Source organism: Vipera berus, assembly GCF_964194415.1.
Source record: "Vipera berus genome assembly, chromosome: 8".
NCBI classification, from domain to species: domain Eukaryota; kingdom Metazoa; phylum Chordata; class Lepidosauria; order Squamata; family Viperidae; genus Vipera; species Vipera berus.
In genome coordinates, this window is record NC_138211.1 from 12,671,741 (window position 1) to 12,692,331 (window position 20,591).

Here is a 20,591-nt window from a genome sequence, read left to right on the forward strand (position 1 = left end):
CATTGATCACTAGCACCAATGTCCATTGACTTACCAACTTGCAAAGAAGAGATTATTGTTTATTTTTCTTGGTTGTCTTCCATTCCCCACCTGGTATTTTTAAACCTATTTACTCAAGGGTGTAGTAATCCCAATCCTTCAGGAGATCAGCTACTTCCAACTGCAACTTCAGTTGTCTTTCCTTGAGTCCCTAATTAGTAAAGCAGAACATTTTTTTACAGAACACTTAACTACTAAAGGTAAGGTAAAGGTTCCCCCGCACATGCGTGCTAGTCGTTTCCAACTCTAGGGGCCGGTGCTCATCTCCGTTTCAAAGCCGAAGAGCCAGCGCTTGTCCGAGGACGTCTCCGTGGTCATGTGGCCGGCATGACTAGACGCCAAAGGCGCACGGAACACTGTTACCTTCCCACCGTAGTGGTCCCTATTTTTCTACTTGCATTTTTACGTGCTTTCAAACTGCTAGGTTGGCAGAAGCTGGGACCAGCAACAGGCACTCACTCTGTTATGCGGCACTTGGGATTCGACCCGCCAAACTGCCGACCTTCTGATCGACAAGCTCAGCATCCCAACCTACTGAGCCACCGCGTCCCTTTTAGTTAACTACTACGTAGACATTAATAATGAGGTGTGAGGAGGAGGAGGAGGAGGAGGACAAAAAGATTTTCAAAGATTTCTTGACATTGCCTGTATTGATAAATATTGTAAACTTGTGTAGACTTGTAGATTGAACAGTTGCTTGATAATTTGGCAAGTTAGCATCACTTGAAGACCTTCGTGTACTTGCTATGAGTACATGGCTAGGATAGCTTCAGCAGAACATAGGCTGTTGACCTGAAGGAAGGAAAAGAAGAAATTTCCTCTTAATAATTTTCATTTCAGAAAACACATCGAGCCGGCAGAGTAATTTGAGGCATTCAGATGAAATTGTAGTACATTCACGGTCCCTTGGGATTCTCTCCTTCTTGGATTTTTTCCCCAGGTAAGAGAGTTAAACGGAGTTCTCCTTATGTTACAAATCCATTTCTTGAGCTAGATTCCCAGATAATTTGGGAATAAAAAGAAGAGAAATGGGTTTTTGCTTCTCGTTATATATTAGAAGCTGAATTTAGAAGAAATTAATTTTGAAAATAGCACCATGCCCTGTTTCAAGGAGCGTCCTAATCAAATTGCATTCAAACCTAACTAATAAGGACCTTCTCACCACTTTCTAGCCAGATGCTCCAGGTTCAGTGGTTTATTTAATGGGAATAAGTCTCTTAAAACAGAAATTTACATGCACACGAACAATGGCACTATGGATTAAGATTTGGAACAACTGTGAACACCAAGGGACTCATTCATCTTCTGCCATAACTGTACCTTTGTCTATTAATTGTGTGTGAGATATCTAGCACACACAGCCAGGAGAAAGAAAGAATCAGAACCATTCCATATTTGTCCAATTTGGAGCCACGATGAACATTTTTCTGCTGTTGTACGGTTTAAAGAATAAAACAGTTATTTAAAATGAGCAAGGTTGGCCCTCCTCCTCCTCCTCCTCCTCCTCTTCCTCCCCCCTCCTCCTCCTGCTTTATAAGCTTCTTTCAGTACTTATACTACAGCTTCCACATGTTTCTAATTCAAAATTGTGGGAAACTGGCACCAATTTTCAATAATCATATTGCTAACATTCAACCGTAATGACCAAGGAGTGATATGGGAACCACACAAATGGATAAGGGGCTATTGTTTCCTCATTCACCACCCCACCTTTCAGCTGCTGTTTGTAGGTTGTCTACAGCTATTTGTTGACAACCAGTTTAGTCTAGGGGACACATTAGGTTAGAAACTCACCCTAAGTTACCCATACCATTGCACTGGGCCAATGTGACCAAAAAGGGAATCCTTAAGTTTATAACACCCCCTGCCACTTCTGCCCATAACATAATCTGAAGCAAAAAGGAAGGAGGGGGGAAAAATCCCTTTCTCAACCTGCTGAAATATCATTATTAAAATGTGCGTGAAAAGTCAATTATGCCAGAGGGAGGTATTTAAGAGAAGCAAGTTTCCATACTGTGGGATTACACCTCGGGGATTACAAAGTCTGCTGAATTCTTTGCAGCTGTTTAACTTAAAAGTGGAGCAGACTTGCACCGTCAGATGGTCTGTAGCCCTCACAAGAAGAGAACAAATATGGTGGGAAAACACTGCTCCTTTGGCCATTGGAAGCTAGCCCCTGCCATCAAACGAGGCAGCTCTAGAGCAAAGGAGATGACACCAAGACCTAGGAACTGTCCCATCATGGCCACTGGAGATGACATTAATGATCTGGAACTTTGCAGGACTTAAACTGTTTGCATAAGTGTTGGTGGTTCTATGCTAATTTGTAGAAGGCGGGAAGGCAGGCAGAGTACTCAGTTTACAACCACAGTTGGGACCAGAATTTCCCATTGCTAAACAAGGCAGTTGTTAAATGAATCATATGGTCATTAAGTGAATCTGGCTTCCCACATTGATTTTGTTTGTCAGAAACTGTCTGGGAAGGTTACAAGGGGTGATCACATGACCCTGAGATCATGCAACCATCATAAATACATGCCAATTGCCCAAATTTTGGTCATGAGACCAAAGGGATGCTGTAATTGAGGACTATCTGTAGATAGATAGATAGATAGATAGATAGATAGATAGATAGATAGATAGATAGATAGATAGATAGATAGATAGATAGATAGATATTCAGCATGGAGCTGGATGCCTTATACTGAAGTTGCAGTCTTATCCATATTTATCTGAAAATTGTTGAATGCAGCAGAACGTCTCAGTAAACAGCCATAGGATTCATCATCTCCTCCACTCTCTTTTCTTCTCTTTTTTCTCTCTTTTCTTCCTAAAGTCCACTCTTTTCTAAATCAGCAGTTCCTGAGGTTTTATGTGGGTTTCTGTACCATCATTTAGCGTTTTTGAAGAGCACCATTTCAGTTCAACATCTGCCTTCATGATGCCTGGAGGTACTATCACATACTTGTCCCTGTTTGTCTGGCAGATATCAACATTATTATTTTTAATAATGCTCAAAAATTCACAAATTTTACAAGATGTTTGTGCCCCTGCCAAAAATCTTGCAAAACTATGGGGAAATGTTCTCTGTCTCTCTGTGTGTGTCCCTCTCGCCCTCCTTCCTTCCTTCCCTCCCTCCCTCTTTCTTCCTCATACTACAGGCTGAGTAATGAAGGATTTTACAAGAATTCTTTGAAATTAGACTAGATCTACTATTTGGACCATATTTAGCTTTTGTTTTCCACAATCACCATGAAAAAACACAAGAATGTCTGGTAGATAGAAATGCTACTTGTGTGATGTTTGCATGAGTTTCACATATTTCACTAGGATGTGGCTTGTTTTCAATCATAGCTCGTTTCACAAGTCATAGCGGTCTGGTTCTTTCATAACCAAAAAATCCACAATTCTTTTGCTTTATAAGGATGGCCACCTTATTTCTACTGTAAATTTAGTTAAACTCCTTTTGGTGATGCCATTAACCTTTCCGGGTTTCTTCTGGTGGCGTTTCACCTTAGAGAGCGAGATTGCCATGTGATACACAAAAACATAAAATGGGTGCAGAAATGCGTACCTTCTTTCTCCCTCTAGAGTTAAAAAGATCCTAATCCAACTTCTACCAACACAAAATAAGATTAAAAAAACTTAGATGAAAGAGAAAAGCTATTCTTGCCTGGTTTTTTTTGTGTTTCTTAAGAGAGCACCACCCACATTTGTATTCCTTCTTAATTGAAATTTATCTAACATCTGGATAATTGCTCATAAGTACGTGTAGATTGCCAAACTGTAGTCAAGGTGTGTCAGTCTTTCATAAATCCCCAGTTCTTAAGATTTTATTCTTTGATGCTATCCATCACATCCAGGTCCAAGGGCAAGTGGGGCGTGGGATGGGGCTGGGTGGGGGTGAGACTAGAACTGAGCATCTCTGCCTTCCCTTAATCTGGCAGAATGCAATGCATGTTTTATTAATGTGAAGGGGAGGCTGTGTCAAAGTCTACAGAAAGGTCACTGATATTTTTGGAGTGATAAATCACAAAAGAGAAGGAAGATTTGCATTTTGTCCATATAACATTCAGGGATGGATTAGGGAGAGCAGGGGAAGAATTCTTTGAAGTAATATTTCTCCGCTGACTTGTTTTATTAGCTCACTTTTAACATGTTACATTATTGCTTATAGAATTTCATTTACTTGGATTGGCAGCTTGATAAATATGTCTATTGGCAATGATTTGGATTGCTCTGGGCATTAATATTATTAAAACCTGTCACAGGGAAATGTCTGAAAGATGACTTACTGTAAAGATTACAGCACAAAATAAATCACACAGTGGTATTTGTTACCGTGGCCTCTTGGAGCCGAGTCAATCCCTTTTTATGTTGCATTATTTTTCAAGTTTTTATAGCTTTACATTATATATTGCTGTCAGAAATGAACAGATGGGGTGTCAAACATGAGCTTTTTGAATAATTCCCACCCTTGGGTTATTTGTGTGAAGGACAAGTGTAAAACTCTGTTCTCCAGAAAGGGAAGACAGGCAGGGTTAGTTAATGTGTTGTGACATTACAGAAAGCCTACACACACACACACACACACACACACACACACACACACACACAAGACACTTTTTTGTCAGCTTACACAAGATGGCTCTAGCGTCTGACCTTCTTTGGCTTTTATCTCACAATGGGGCCTGAGGAAATTCTAGCTGCCTGTATTCTTGTGGTGGTGGACCCGTGCAAGATAAACAGACTAGAAGAGAGACAACAGCTGGAATGTCAGAAACATTCTTTGTGGACTGTCTCTCCCCACATGGAGAGACAGGAAAATGTGTCTTCCATATCATGAAGATCTTTCACAGGACTATTCCAGATGAGTGAAAACAGGATTGGTTTCTCTCACGAATGCCTGTAGCAATGCGATCATGGGCGCCTTTTCTTCAACCATTTGTGAGTTTGGGGCTGCTTTTCCTGAGAAACGGGTCTGCAAGGGAAAGGAAATGACTTCAATTTTGTAAGCAAAAGAGCAAATTAGTAACGCTCGCAAATCTTATTAGTTGAGCTGTACCTTGAAGCATATGAAATTGACATATGAAGGAGATCCGTCAATCAGTGCTGCATGGTGTTTACAGGATGTGGTGATGTATAATTGATTCAGTGCCAGTAGACTTTCTCACCCACCCACCCCCTGCCCAGAATTGGACTATAGAAACCATTTCCACTTTGATTCTCTTGAGACTACAGAATCATTTCCCCATCTTTTAAAATGTAGCAACTTGGAAAGTCTTTGCATTTCTTTTTGACCTATATTTTGAAGCAGGATGGGTAAACCAGAGCCCACATAAGGCCTTCAAACTGTCTTCTATCTATCTATCTATCTATCTATCTATCTATCTATCTATCTATCTATCTATCTATCTATCTATCTATCTATCTTTTTTCCGGGGGGAGGGGAGGCCAAAGCAAGGTTGAATAGCACAAAGACAATATGCACTTATAAATAAAACAAACAGAACATTGCTTTATTTTATTTTCTCCCCTTTTTTACCATCACAGAAAGATTTTCTTCCACTGTGTCCCCATGTACTATGATTTTCTGCAGGGGGAAAAAAAGAATCCTGGCCTTGGCCACAAAAGGGGGGGGGAAGTCACTTTGTCTACAATGGTTTTGGAAAATACAATAGGAGACAGGAAAACAGAAACGTGTGTCCATAATTTATCTATCAACCAATTTCCCCTAAATGTGTTGCACAACAAAACCCCTATATCCAGATAGAATTTCCTTGTACAGTGCTCTGGGGAAAAGCTGATTATCTGAATTTACTCAGTCTAATCCAGATGCATAAAGATGTTAGCTAATTATTAGTTCTGCCCAGTTAACTTGTGCAAACCTGCCTATTTATAATATGGTCAGTTCCTAATTCTGTATTGAGGATGTGGAAAATGACAGAACCCCCTGGCAATGCTTACTTTATATTTTAATAACCCAGAGTAATTCTAACAATTACACACATATCATAAATCATATCATAATGGCCCTTATTGAATTACTGATTGGGGACTCAAGTTTAAACAGATTGAAAGAGGATTAAGAAGGAAATTAAGGCTCTAAGGAACACAAGCTGGAGGTTAGGTTGGGGAAAAAAATCTGTACCCTTTGCATGAAAAAATCTTGAATATTTTAGCAAGTTTTAGTCCATGCGGAAACTTAATGGTGGGTTAGCTATTCATAGCCTTCCTTGTTTTATTTCTCAGACACTCAGTTGATTAGACGAGTACAAGCAATTCACCCATGAGCGCTCTGTGATTACTTATATTTCTATTTTAAGAGACAATAAATAAAATTTAAGATAAAATTAAAATTCATCTATAAAACAATCCAAGTAGACGCTGTGAATGAAGAAGTCCAAAGGGAGCAATCCATCTCTAGGTTAAAAGGTATTATTTAAAATTATATAAAATGTGATACCATCTAAAATTTACATAAAGTGTTTCAACATGTAAAATTACAAAAAGAAATCAACAGTGTGTGAGGAGATTGTCAGTCATCCAGATCATGCTTGTACCAAGGGTGATTTTTCAAAAGATAACTGGACTATGTTTTCCCTTATCCAAGAACTAAAGAAGCTTCATGGATGAGAAGCAAAACGTCTTCAAGCTAAAACAAAGAAAGTCCAATTGTCTTTTGAAAAAGCACCTTTGGGATATCTAAATTATATAAAATAACACTTGTCTAGCAGGAATCTGGCTCATCAAGGTCCAATGGATCTTACATGCCTTCTTTGTTTTATTTCCTTATTATGAACATTTCCCCTATGTTTAGTGTCCGAATGTGAAAAATACAATGGACCCCATAAAAGACACTTCGGTATAATGCTATACAGGATTCAGTTTCTACATGCCTATAAACTTATGCATCCATTCCTATAAAGTATTGTATAAAATCAGCAAGTATTAGGGAAGGAGGCATTCCATAATAGACAGTGGTATCATACCTTGTTAAAAAAGAAACTTGAAGTGATTATGCAAATTGGCTTATTGCAAAAAGATAGATCAACATTAATATGGCAACTCATTTTTCCTGGTCAAGCTTTTCTGTACCCACCTTTTAAAGATTTTCTGCTATGATTTGGGAGGAAGTCAAAATATCTGAATTTTTTGTGGAAATAATATTGTTTACACTGGATATTTATTGACCCACTAATTCTATAGTTAACAATGCCTCTCATTCATTTTTTTTCCTGTGCAATGTTTTCCACGTAAGGCAATTAAATGCTCAGCTCCATCCAGTCATCCTGACCCTGCCTTGAAAAGGGATCACAGGGTCGTGAAAAGGGAGTTATTACAGCTTAATTTGGATATTTATCCACATTGTGCAGAGATTGAAAGTGACTAGAGGATAGGGTCTGTCTATCCTCTCCTGCATGGAACAAAGAGAATTAAAGCAGAGCTGGGGAACTACCAGCTGTGGTGGCACAGTAGCTAGAATGCAGTATTGCAGGCTGATTCTGCCCACAGTCAGGAATTCGATCCTGACCGGCTCAAGGTTGACTCAGCCTTCCATCCTGCTGAGATTGGTAAAATGATGACCCAGATTGTTGGGGGCAAGAGGCTGACTCTGCAAACCACTTAGAGAAGGCTGTAAAATACTATGAAGTGGTATATAAGTCTACGTGCTATTGCTACTCTTGTCGATCAGGATACATGCTTCAATTGCCAAGAGTCACAGTAGAAAGAGGAATGACAAAAGTAATTTCAATCATGATTGTCTGAGTTGCTTCTCTCTTGGGATCTGGAAAGACTCCCCCTTTTTATACATTAGGTTTACCGTATTTTAATGTGTAAACTTTATTTTGAGGATGGTTCCATCTCAAAATGTCAGAATACCTTTTGGCAATTTTTTTTAAGAAGAAAAGGGGTGGGAGATAGTTTCACAAGGATCAAAAAGTGTACTTGTGGTTCTGTGAGTTCGACTTGCCCACCCCTAATGGAAAGTGAAAGTGAGCTTGGAGGGATCTGACTCATTTGACATGATCCGTGACTGCACAGTTAGACAGATTGAAGTACATATGAACACAAAAGCAAAGGATGAGGAGAATGGGTAAGAATATAAAAATCAGAGAATGGAGAATCACATGCACATACTCAACCTCTACCCAGTTGTTTGCCTTCTCATGCTTGAATTGAGCTTTTGAAACCCATCATTTGAAGTGATTGTGACTTATACTGTACATTGTTAAAAGTAAGCGTGTTTAGAACTGGAGGATGGGAAGATGTGGTTCCACCCAGTTATGACATTTATCCCCAACAAATTATCAGAAAAGAGCCATGTTCTAATTAATAAAAACAAGACAATGATCAGTCTCAGAATTTTCCCATGTGGGCATCTATGGGATTTCTTAATCAAGAAAAAAGTAGAAGGCTTCCTTGCCCTATCCAGATTCCTACCAATCTATAGACAAGCAGTACCCCTAATTAAATTAACTTACTAATTAACCGCTCTATTCAAGCTGATTAGCAGTGGCCAAATACAATGAAGAGTTGTCAAGAATGTCTCGCAGCTGACAATGTTGTCAGTGGTGATTACCGGTTGTCACAATTTCCCTTTCTGCTTTGTTAAGGGCATTAGGTTTTGTTGTTCTGGATAACTATGTTGTTTTCCTTCTCTGGAGCTTTCAACTTAAGCTCCCAATGCATCTGTTTTGTAATTTTATTTGGGGGGGCACGTTCTATACACTTGACTTCAGTTGGGCAACAAATAGCAGCACATTAAAAAAACAAAAGGATGCCAAATTAGAAATGCTTAGAGTTTTCATTCCAGGAAATGGGCTAGAATCTATTTGACTGGCTTTTACCTGCTGCCAAGGGCTGATCTAAAATATTTAAAATCAGTTCCAGGTCAGAAAGCTATAGAAGGTTATAGCCTTTTTTGTTTGGGGTGTCAGTGTAGGGAGATTTTTGGACATCGTTCCATGTTTGTTCTTTTCTCTACATGAACACAAATACAGTGTCTAGTCTGATGGGTGGGGAAAATCTGAAATCACCATAGTAAATTTGGATTAGAATTTGACATACACACACACACACACACACACACAAACACACACACACACACACACACACACGTGTGTGTGTGTGTAAAAAAAATTGGATTGCTAACAAAGAATTAAGGGAGACTGATATGCATTTCAAACTTATTTGTTCTCATGAGAACAAATAAGTTTGAAATACATATCAGTCTCCCTTAATTCTTTGTAGCAATCAAAAAAAAATTTACACAAATATGAGCTGTCACTACTGTGATCACTGCCTGTGGATGGCCTTGGGTTAGGGTGAAACAGGAAATAAGATTTGTCCCATGTTTGGGGCCTAGCAAGGTAATCTAAATACTTAATAAACATTTAACATATATCCCTAAATTCTTTATTAGCAATTTGAATAATTTACACAAATAATGAGCTGTCATAAGTTGTGACTATATCCTGTGGATAGCCTTGGGTTAGGCCAAAACAAATGCTATGTTCTCTGAGGTATAAGAGCAACGTTTCGACAAAATCTCATCCGTCATCCTCAGGCTGGTGGCTTCAGCTTCGTTCTTCTGGGAGAAGTGTATATAGGACTGCATGTTGATGTCACTGCAAAGGGTGGTGGCAGCAGAAGAGGGGAAGCTGTAGCACTTCATTTGTTGTTCAATTTTAGTCCAATCAGCCTTGATCAAAAAGTTGGCAATGATGATCTGTAGCTTCATAATTGCTATATGTAGCAGAGTGCCAATCTGAGCCCAAGGGAGGGGTCAAACTCATCATAAGTCATGAGTCCCCATGCTCCTGCAAGACATCTAAATCCAGCCCATTTTGAATGCTTTCTTATTCTTGCTTATTTCTTTTGACAGTTAGTAGGTCAGATTCTTGTAAAGAGCTTAAGCTTGCAATAAATCTTTATACTCATTTGAACATGCTAGGGATCACAGGTATCCCAAACATATCCTTTTCTCTGAGCAATAAAGTTTAGAATAATCTTACAGTACTTTATTTCTTTGGATCCCCCTTCTTTTTTAGAATCAGATCTTTAAAATGCAATGTTTGGGTATACCCTCTAGAACAGGGGTGTCAAACTGCCGGCCCATGGGCTGGATGTTTCACAAGGAAACCACACCCACCCCATTGCCATCATGCGATGTTATGTGATGTCACGAGTTTGACATGTCTGCTCTAGAATATGAAATAATCAATTATATTCTGGTTTCACTTTTTACATTATTGTACCACATATCTTGACAGAAGACTCTTGATGCTTAAGAGTATTTGATAGATTAGCTATTGCTGAAATATTGCTGCTCATTTGATTATGGGGCTTACCTGTCTGCAAGGGCTTTTCACTGATAGTAGTTGAAATGCTATAAATCTTTTTTTTACAAAATATACAAACTGAGGGTCTGCATATATCTTAATTTATAATATTCCAATTGATGGCAAGCAAAACTCTTCATTATTATAAATTGAGTGGTATTAATTCAGGGTAATGAACTGGAAATAGAGGAAGAGATGACAGCTTCCCATAAACATAGCATTAAAGTGACATGGAAATACTATACACATTTGTAAGTATTTGTGCATTTCATATCAAGCCTTATTATTGTAGGGCAAAATGAAAATCCATATGACATAACAGTTAAATGAATTAGGGATATTCAAATCCAAGGCAGTCTTTGGCTCTGAATGCCCTTAGTACTGTCATTTTGCTCAGTTTAATCCTTCTAGTTTATTTGCATAGATAAATTACTGAGGACCTCATATGTGGAGCGAGGGGAGCATTTTTAAAGTGCATACAATGGGTTTTCTATAGGGATGTAGTGGGATCACCAGCTAAAGGAGAAGGGGCAGTTAAGAGGCATACCGTTATGGAGTCACTCCAGGGAAGGAAACATCGTAGACCAGATTAGCAAAGCCTTATATGCTGGTTCACAAGGGAATGCAGTCAGCCTGGTGAGATTCTTATAATATAGGTGACCAACAATAGAGAAACTGTTTTGGTCTGTTCATGATGTTGTTCTTGTTCCTTGCACCTGATAAGGGGTAGATTCAAACAGCTCTCGATTTGCTTTCCACATACAGCTTTAGGTCACTTCTACATGGTTTGGCCAACCTTAAAAAAAATCAGATGCAGATTCACTTGAAAGCCAGGTCAAAGATGTAGCATTACTAGATTGCATTCTCTCTTCAACAACTCTGATCATATTCTCTCTTCAGCAATCCTGAGAGCATACAGGAAAGTTTAACCACAGAAATCCCACCTCAAAATATGTCAAGATCCACCCAGCTATCAAAGAGACCTTCAGTAGACTGAAAGTTAGGGTGAGATCCCTTCTTGTTGGAAGGAGACATGTTTTGCTGTTTTCTACCTCGATATTAAGAATTTGCTTGAAAGTGGGGCAAATAGAAATTCTCAACTGCAAAGGGTTGGTCATGCCCAGTATAAAAATTCTAATAGATATAATTAAAGTAGGATGGGGAGACAGAACAATATTTGAAAGAGGTGGGGTATTTTTTAACATAACTATTAATTTTGTATGATATTTGCCCCTGCAATCTTCCCCTGAGTTTTTGAAATAGAATACGGTTTTCACTCTAAATAAAGGTAAAGGTAAAGGTTCCCCCGCACATGCGTGCTAGTCGTTTCCGATTCTAGGGGCCGGTGCTCATCTCCGTTTCAAAGCCGAAGAGCCAGCGCTTGTCCGAGGACGTCTCCGTGGTCATGTGGCCGGCATGACTAGACGCCAAAGGCACACGGAACGCTGTTACCTTCCCACCGGAGTGGTCCCTATTTTTCTACTTGCATTTTTACGTGCTTTCGAACTGCTAGGTGGGCAGAAGCTGGGACGAGTAACAGGCGCTCACTCTGTTACGCGGCACTCGAGATTCGACCCGCCAAACTGCCGATCTTCTGATCGACAAGCTCAGCATCCCAACCCACTGAGCCACCGCGTCCCTTCTCACTCTAAATACATATATCCAAAAATGTTCGCCAAGTCAGTTTGAATAGCTGGTCATCCGTCCTCAGCTTAAACCCTAGAAGAGGTAATGTCAGCCTAGCAAAATAAACTGTCTGATTTGTAATGTGCTTATAGTCCAAGGTACATTAACCATAACAAAGCAGCCTGTGACATCTGCTAGAACACCTTAGCTATTGCTACATATCTTCAAGTAATAATAACAAGGGAACAGAATCATCTACTTAACTTGTTTTTTCCCTTTAGGCAATCATGGGGACTGTGTTGGGAAAAAGAGAGAGAGGAAAATGATGCTAGTGGTAAAGAAAATAAAATGGCGGCATTCAAAGATGGAATCTTAGAAAGAAGCCATTGTTGATTGGTAGAAGGTCCTTCCCTAAATTTCAACCCTGAAAGCTAGTTTTTGGAGCGGATCCTAATGTTTAGCTTGGTCAACAGGCTTGAGCAAAATTGTAGCCAGAGTCAGGAAACTCCCTTGGAAGACTGAATCCTTATCTTGATATGTCTGTTTTTCTCTCTTCTCATTTCACGTTTCCTGAGACCTCCCACCACAGAAGCTGTATTCATTAAAATTGCTCATTGACCTTCCTAGGGCAGTAGATTCTAGACAAGCTCATATTGCTTGTGGAAAATATGGCAGATGGGAAGAGCAGTTAAGGCACCTAGAGATTGATGCGCATTCTCTCCTCCCTCTCCCTCTCTCACTTTTGCAATGATATCTGAAGAAAGATGCCTTTATGATGAAGTGTGTTTCAAGCATTGCCTTGCCTTTTTATTTCTTTGCTCAGGGCTCTGACAGGTGTTCCCTCCAGGGCATAGATGCTTCCTATAACATTTGAGTGAAGGGAGATATCGTCTGTGACAGCTTGTGTACATAGATCATGGTTTTATGATGATGGAAAAGTGTGCACTGATTGATTTGCTGAGCTGGGCTGAGTTAAAAAGAGCTTGCAACAAGATAGCTTCCCTCGTGCCAAAACACAATTTAATCAACAGCTGACCAATCCATCATCTGGGCAGCAAGAAGGAGGTTGCAAATGCTCGGGAGGTGCCATATGACTAATGGACAAAAATGTCTATTCTTGGCATAAGCGCACTGAGATACACAGACTAATTTCTTTCCCCATGTTATCTACTAATACCAACTCTTCTCTTGTGCTGAATGGCCCTAGACTGTTTTCCTTCCTGCTGCTTAAACATGAATCCTGACACTCTTTCTGACACTTATTTACTAAAGGCTGGGATATTATTTGGTGAGAAGGGAGCTGTCACTCATTTCTGGTTTTACTTAAATATCAGCCATCTGTGGCAGGTGTAACTTGTTGTCGAATCTCTAATGCACGTGTATTTATGAATCATGGAAATTATTTCTGGCAATAAGGTATTTTGTAGATGTTCGTGTGCTGCCACAGAAATGAGGTTTGATGGAAGCAAGAGGAAGTAAATTCTGCCAAAGATCTGGTTGGATGGGAATTAAGGACTTGTTTTGTTTCTTGTTTTTTAGGATCCTTCTTGCTATGTACAGTAACTCTTGACTATGTAGCCTCATTGTCAATGATATCCTCAGTCCCATCTATTACAGTCACCTTTTCAAAGTCATATCCACAATACAAAAGAATGAATGCTATGTTCTCTGACACATGTTATTATCTAGTGCACAGAAGTCAATAAAGAAAGGCTAGAAAGTAGACCATATCAAAAAGAAAGAAATGTCTTAGCATGAGCCCAAGATTGTTGTGAGTTTCTATCAGTTTGGGATTTTTGTCTTGTTTACGAAAGAACATAATGCAAATGTCAACTAACTTACCATTTCCAGCTGGATAAAATATATTAATCCTTATTCTGTATTTGATCCTTTTTTAAATGTGATCTTGGCACTCTCCATTCAAGTGTAAACAAAAAGATGGTTCTTAAAGTAAGGTATATGGAAGAAATGCAGAATTGTCTTGATTGAGATCTCATTCAGCAAGTTGATTCACAAATGAGAGCAAAGTATCTCACTTTCCTATTTGTATCTTCTGATTATGTCCTTCTCACTTTTGTCCGCCTGTCCTCCTTCCTCTGTTTTTTCATCTTTATGTCCAGTTGTAAGCCTGTTTTGGTAAAGAAACTTTGAAGAACGTCTGTTATTCTTCAGACCACAGATGGCACTATGTTAGTCATCCTATGACAATCTGTCATTTTGTCCACCTAGACGTTCAGAAGAACAAGAAGAAGAAGGAGAAGGAGAAGAAATATCTAGTTCTTGCTCATTGGATAATACAGGAATGTTCCATTGGTGTGAAGCTGTCCCTTTTGAAATGGCACTTTTGGTAGGTGATGAACCTAGATGAAAATCTAGATTTATAATAATAATAATAATAAGTTGGAAGGGACCTTGGAGGTCATCTAGTCCAACCCTCTGCTCAGGCAAGAAACCCTATACCATTTCAGACATCCGCCCTCATTTACCTGAATATCTAGTTCACCCTGGTTACTGTTCATACTCTGTGCATTGGTGTGTTCAGGACATTGCTTTACTTTTGTTTTAATTACAGCCTGTTAATGTAGAACCTATTACTATGTTAGGCCATTTTTGCTTGTACTTGGTTTATTAGTTCCTTCCATGCAATTTCCAAATTTTTTAACAAAGTTTTTTTATGAGGTATTTAACCTCCCCGGTTGCATTTTTTTCTGCCTCCTTCAAGAAGAAAACAAAGAGTTCTCAGGTTGTCTTTTTACAACTCTTATGTCTACTTTCCATGTATTCTCCACAAATGTCAGAAATTAATAGTAATATGGTGTCCTGCCTATCATTAGGCAGAACCCTGAAGCTTGTAAGCCCATCTGCTATTTACATGTGCAATTATACAAATCATATACTTACTTACCCCAGTGTTGAAATTGTAGACAGTTTATGTCTGAATGGCTACCAACTTTTGTTTTGGAACAGGAAGCAAAAAGCAGTGGACCACTGATAATGGTACACAAAAGCTTATGTGTTAATTGTTGGTCCTTGAGACAGTACATAACTTCTAACATCGGTGATACCTAAAATAGTGATGGGCAGTCACACTTATTTTTTTATTTAGCGTATGGCATACCACACATGGACTAGCAATATATATTAACATTTCAACTAGATTAGTAGAACCCAATAAAATGTTAGATATTAAAAAGATCTATGTTCAAATATCAACGTCTAGGCCATCTAACCATTGAAGCGCAGCATCATTAACATAAAAAAAAATCAGATACTGGACTGGTATATATGCTCTCAGCTTACAGCCGATCACAATGTAATCTACAGTCTATTGTGGGACCTCGCAGTCACACTGAAGGGATGATCCTATGCCCCATTTATACAGAGAGTTCTGGCAGATGCCATGTGAACTGCAAATGCTATTCAGGATTGTCCATCGCTGATGTGGTAGTTCAAAGCCTGGTTTGTTTTTTTTGTGGGGACATTTACATGTCTTCCGACATGGTCATAGTAATTTGGCTGTTTAGAAACCTTATCAATAAACACAATAATATAGAAAAATAACTTATTATTTAAATTATTCATTGGAGTGCCAAACTCAGAGGAAATTTGAAGCGTCTTTAGTTTGGGATAAGATATTTATGTTGAAAACTTTTCTATCAGACTTAATATGCACATTAGTCTTTGTCTTCAATATAGCAAATTCATCTTTTTCTTTCATATTCCAATCAGGCTAGCCTCTTCCTATACCCCCAGTATCTATTAAAAGGTTATAGAATGAATCACTTCCATTGTTTAGCATCATTTGACAGACTAATAATTGGATTTAAGGCACGTTCCACTAAATACAGCTTGAAATTTCATTATTCAATTTAAACTAATCCAATTAGTTAGAGATGATCATTTAATTTGGCAATGATTCTAATCACTCATCAGCAAAGTTCCCTGACATGAATCTTTTATTTGCCTTCAAAGATAAAACCATTATGAAGAAATGGTTTTATGAATGTTTGCTTGACAGCTCTTGATAGGGAATGTTCCAATCATCTAAAGATTTCTTCCGTCACACCTAAGTATAGTCACCTTGTCATGTCAAATACCCAATATGACAAATCACCATTATGTTCTCTGACACAACATGACATTATTAGGTTCCCAGAAATCTATAACAAAAGGCTATAATAGACAGAAGAGACATAAATCATCTTATAGTGGACCAAAGGATAGTTTAGATTTTTCTAGGAGGTTAAGGTATATATTTTTTCCTATGCAAAGATTATGCTATAAATGATAAATCGGTAGGGTGCTAAGAACTAATCCATAGGCTAAAACTAGATTTTGTGAGGGTTTTGTCTGTTTTAATTGGTATGGTGACCTCAAGTTTAATATTTTTCCCCCTGTTAAATACTTGGTTAAGATCTCATTCAACAAGATGAGTCACAAGTGACATCTCACTTGATGGGTAAATTGCCAATCTGTTCGATTTGTAAGAGGTGATAGATTCTATTTCATACATAAAACCTCCATCAGTTAAAGACCTTCCCAATTTCAGATGTCTGTTTTCAGTACCAGGAGGACTATGAGATTAGGAATGGAGCAATGGTGGATTTAGCATACTTTTGCTATATTTCAGGAGTACAATTCACAATGTCTAAATACAATTCAAGGCATGGAGCATGAACCTTAGACTCCCCCCTTCAGATATTTAGGGTTTCAGATTTATTATGACTGAAATACTTTCATTTCTTTGCCATTTTTTGTGTTAAACATGGCTGCTATCGGATCTGTATCTCCAGCAATGCTGGTTACTACTTCTCTCTGGAGTTCATGCCTCTTCTTGATGCATTGTCTTTCCAAGTGAGCAGCAGAGACACCAATAGAAAGAGCCAAAAAAAAAATTCCTTCCTTCCTTCCTTCCTTCCTTCCTTCCTTCCTTCCTTCCTTCCTTCCTTCCTTCCTTCCTTCCTTCCTTCCCTCCGTCCCTCCCTCTCTCTCTTTCTTTCTTTCTCCCATTGAGCCTCATAGAAGGCAACTTGTTGAAAGATCTCTCAAAATCTGGAACTAGCATTAATGTCACCTTGTTGAAAGTTGAACCAAAATCCGAGGCTTGTGAAAGGGTTGTGTGTTGGTACAATCTGTGCATTCTATGTAGAGGTTGGCAAAATAATCTAAATTTTTCCAGTATTTTCAGTCCCACTGCTATTTTGCCAAATTTGTTTCAATATACCCTCTGTTTTATCTTCTGTAGAAACCCAAAAAGAGGTTTTTCAGTGACTTGCGTGATCATATTGTAGTCTGTGTTTTTGGAGATGCCACATCGCCCCTGATTGGATTACGGAACTTTGTGATGCCGCTGCGAGCTAGCAACTATGCATTAAGTGAGTTGAAGGACATCGTCTTTGTTGGCTGCATTGAATACCTGGAGCGGGAATGGGAATTCATCCACAATTTCCCAAAACTTCACTTACTGAAGGTATGTTTGTGTTTTTAGTCAATGGGAGCAGCAGCATCAGATGGGGCAATAAGGCAAATTTCATTAACTATGTTACCATATGTTACCACTGTAGATGAAGCAAGAACCTTGTTTCCTTCTTGCTTTGGTGAAAAGGTGAGCTTTTTAAAAAAACAAAACAACTCTCTCTCTCTCTCTCTCTCTCTCTCTCTCTCTCTCTCTCTCTCTCTCTCTCTCTCTCTCTCTCTCTCTCTCTCTCTCCATTGACTTGCATTTGGCTATTTTCATCATTTGGTCTTGGACTGTTCATACCTGCCATCTCAAAATATTAGGGGACTGTGCCACTGATGATCGGCAAGGATAATCAGAGAAGGCTATGGATATGCAAAAGCAAATTCTGTCTTTATGAAGCTTCAATCTCAATACTATCCTTGGTGTTGCACCCTCAATTGAAGCTGTCTCTAGACAGAACAGTATATGAGTCCATTTTCCTGGATCCCATTTTCATTTACTGGTGGAAGATAATGGAGTTGAAGAAAGTAGCTCTTACCTATTTTCTATACACTATGGTTATCTTTCTGCTTTAAACTAGCTAGCCCAGTGGTGGTGAACCTATGGCACGGGTGCCAGAGGCAGCACTCAGGGCTCTCTCTGTGGGCACCCATGCCATGCCTTGGAGGTGGCAACTGTCCCTCTTCAACCAGCTGCCTGCTAATTTGCTGAGGTCCCATGTGGCTGAATGCATTCTGGCACGGCTGGTTTCTCTCCCCCCATCCCTCCTGGCCTTGAATGCTCTCCTTTTCCCAGGCACAACCCACTGCATCAGCTGTTGGCTGACCATCCATCTTGGAGGTGGCTTCTTTGAATTGCTGGCGATGGGCTGCGGAGCCACAGAGAGTACCTGTCGAAGGGCCGGCAGGCTGTGGCTACTGACAGACATCATTGGTCCCCATGCACTTGCTGGCCTCTGTGTGCAGGGGCCAATGGTGTCAGGCAGCAGCTGCCCCAGCCCTTGCCTTGCCCCATGGCAATGGCACCCCCACCCTGCCTCGCCTCACCACACAGGATGAGTCTCCTGCCTACTGCCCCATCTGCCAGAGACCTCCTGGAGCTCCCCCAAACCTGCCCACCCCCCACAGGTGTCCCTCCCCACAAGCAACTTTGAGGTGACCACACCCACCTTGGCCACACCCACCCAATCTTCCATGACCACCACAGCCACAGCCACCCAGTTGGCCACGCCCACCTGGCACCCAGTGATAAATAAGTGGGTTTTGGGTTGCAGTTTGGGCACTCGGTCTCTAAAAGGTTTGCCACCACTGAGCTAGCCTTTTCTAGGAACATCTGCTATTCCAAAATCCAGGAATCTGATTTTTGTTCTGAAGTGCCATAGCTTTTACTGATAGGAGATGTTCAATATCTATATTGTTTTTGAGACAATTCTACCCTTTTTTTTTAATCTCATGAATCCAACATGTCTCTTCAAAATGTTGTTAGGAATGTTTATATTAAATTAAAACTCAGGTTTCAGTACTGTTAGTTCTATGGTTCTCATCTCATAAGCCACCCAGAGTACATTGGTGGGAAGACGGCAGCGTAAAAATGTATTTTTTTCACTCTAATGAACCTGTAATCCCTTGCGTTAGGATGGACTCAGAATGACTGAATGGAGCTGTGCATTTACTGGCCAGATGCTCTTCCTGATGCCTATGCAGAGTTCCCAGCACATATTTTCTCTTTGCGCCTAGAGAGAGAAATATCTGCCCATTGCTTAGGATTGAACTCAGAGCCTCCTGATAGTGAGGCAAGAGCTCCACTTCTAAGCCACCATGGCACTCAGGCATTAAAAAAATAATGTAATATACATACATACATACATACATACATACATACATACATTTCTCACTTTTCTTATCAGGGCAGTGGACTATCTTGTGCAGATCTCAAGGCAGCTGGCATCCAATACTGCAGCATGTGTGCCGTTCTGTCAGCCAATGCCACTAATGCCAGTAATCAGACTCTAGTGGATACCAAATCAATCTTGGCTACCCTGAATATACGTTCCTTGCAGTTCAAGCAAACTTCATCAACAGGTAAAACACGGGTGTTCACTGAAGGGTGGAGGTTAAAAAGATGTGGTATGGATGATGCCATTGTCTCACTTTACATAGCTGCATTTGATGTTTCAATCACAAAAGACAGTGCTTATGGGATGATAATACCACAGGTGTGTTGTCATTCTGGCATCATCATGATTTGCTGTAGATGCAACTGGATGACAGAGAAAAGCAGGCAAGAGGAGGAGGAGAAGGAAGGAGGGAGGGAGGGAGGGAGGGAGGGAGGGAGGGAGGGAGGGAGGAAGGAAGGAAGGAAGGAAGGAAGGAAGGAAGGAAGGAAGGAAGGAAGGAAGGAGAGAGACATTTCAGGACATATTTCCTTAATTAGTCTCCACTTACCATTTCTTTTTAACATTTATCTCACCTCTAAATTAAATTTTATGAAGGATATTAATCTATTTATGAACAAAATCTATGGGCAATTCCACAAGGAATGGTTTTTAATTTCCAGCACAGCTGGCCCTTCCATTAGAATAAATAAGTAGCTGTGTTAGACAATAAAATACAGGGGTTCTCCTGAGTCCCCCCACCCATTTTCCTCTATAGTTCCTGACCTTGCACCTCTTTTTTCAATGACCCTTAGATCTTGCCCCAGAAAAAGAGACTCTAGGCTGGATTTATATCAGTGTGTCAGACACATAATCTGAAAAATTACCTTACATCCAACATCATTTATTTTTATCATTAGAGATTCTTATCTTCTGTCTTTCCATTTACAGAAGAGTGAAGATTTCTCCTCCTCTTGGGAACAGCAATATTAATTAACTGAAAATGAATTGGGGATGGATAACTCACCTAAGTGGTCTGCCCATTTCTTCATTAACATTCAGGACATTGTACAGCAAAGGAGAGAGAGAGAGAGAGAGAGAAAGAGAAAGAGAGAGAGAGAGAAGGGGAGAAGGAGAGGGAGAGGGAGAGGGAGGGGAGGGGGAGAGGAGAGGAGAACTCAACACAAAAATAATTTCATTCAAAGCTAAGGGAGTTGTAAAAGAAAAGAAAAAGAAAGAAGGAAAG

General features: G+C 39.7%; 1 protein-coding gene across 1 annotated transcript in view; it reads left to right on the top strand.

The window, feature by feature from the left end:
- KCNU1 (potassium calcium-activated channel subfamily U member 1) overlaps positions 1–20,591 on the top strand; it is a gene marked incomplete at both ends in the record, with an annotated part of 69,475 nt that overhangs the window by 27,159 nt on the left and 21,725 nt on the right. The window contains 4 exons of the mRNA XM_081333415.1: positions 880–979; positions 14,241–14,358; positions 17,257–17,481; positions 19,379–19,553. Of these exons, the coding sequence (XP_081189541.1) occupies positions 880–979; positions 14,241–14,358; positions 17,257–17,481; positions 19,379–19,553 (618 nt within the window). The remainder of the gene's footprint in view (positions 1–879; positions 980–14,240; positions 14,359–17,256; positions 17,482–19,378; positions 19,554–20,591) is intronic.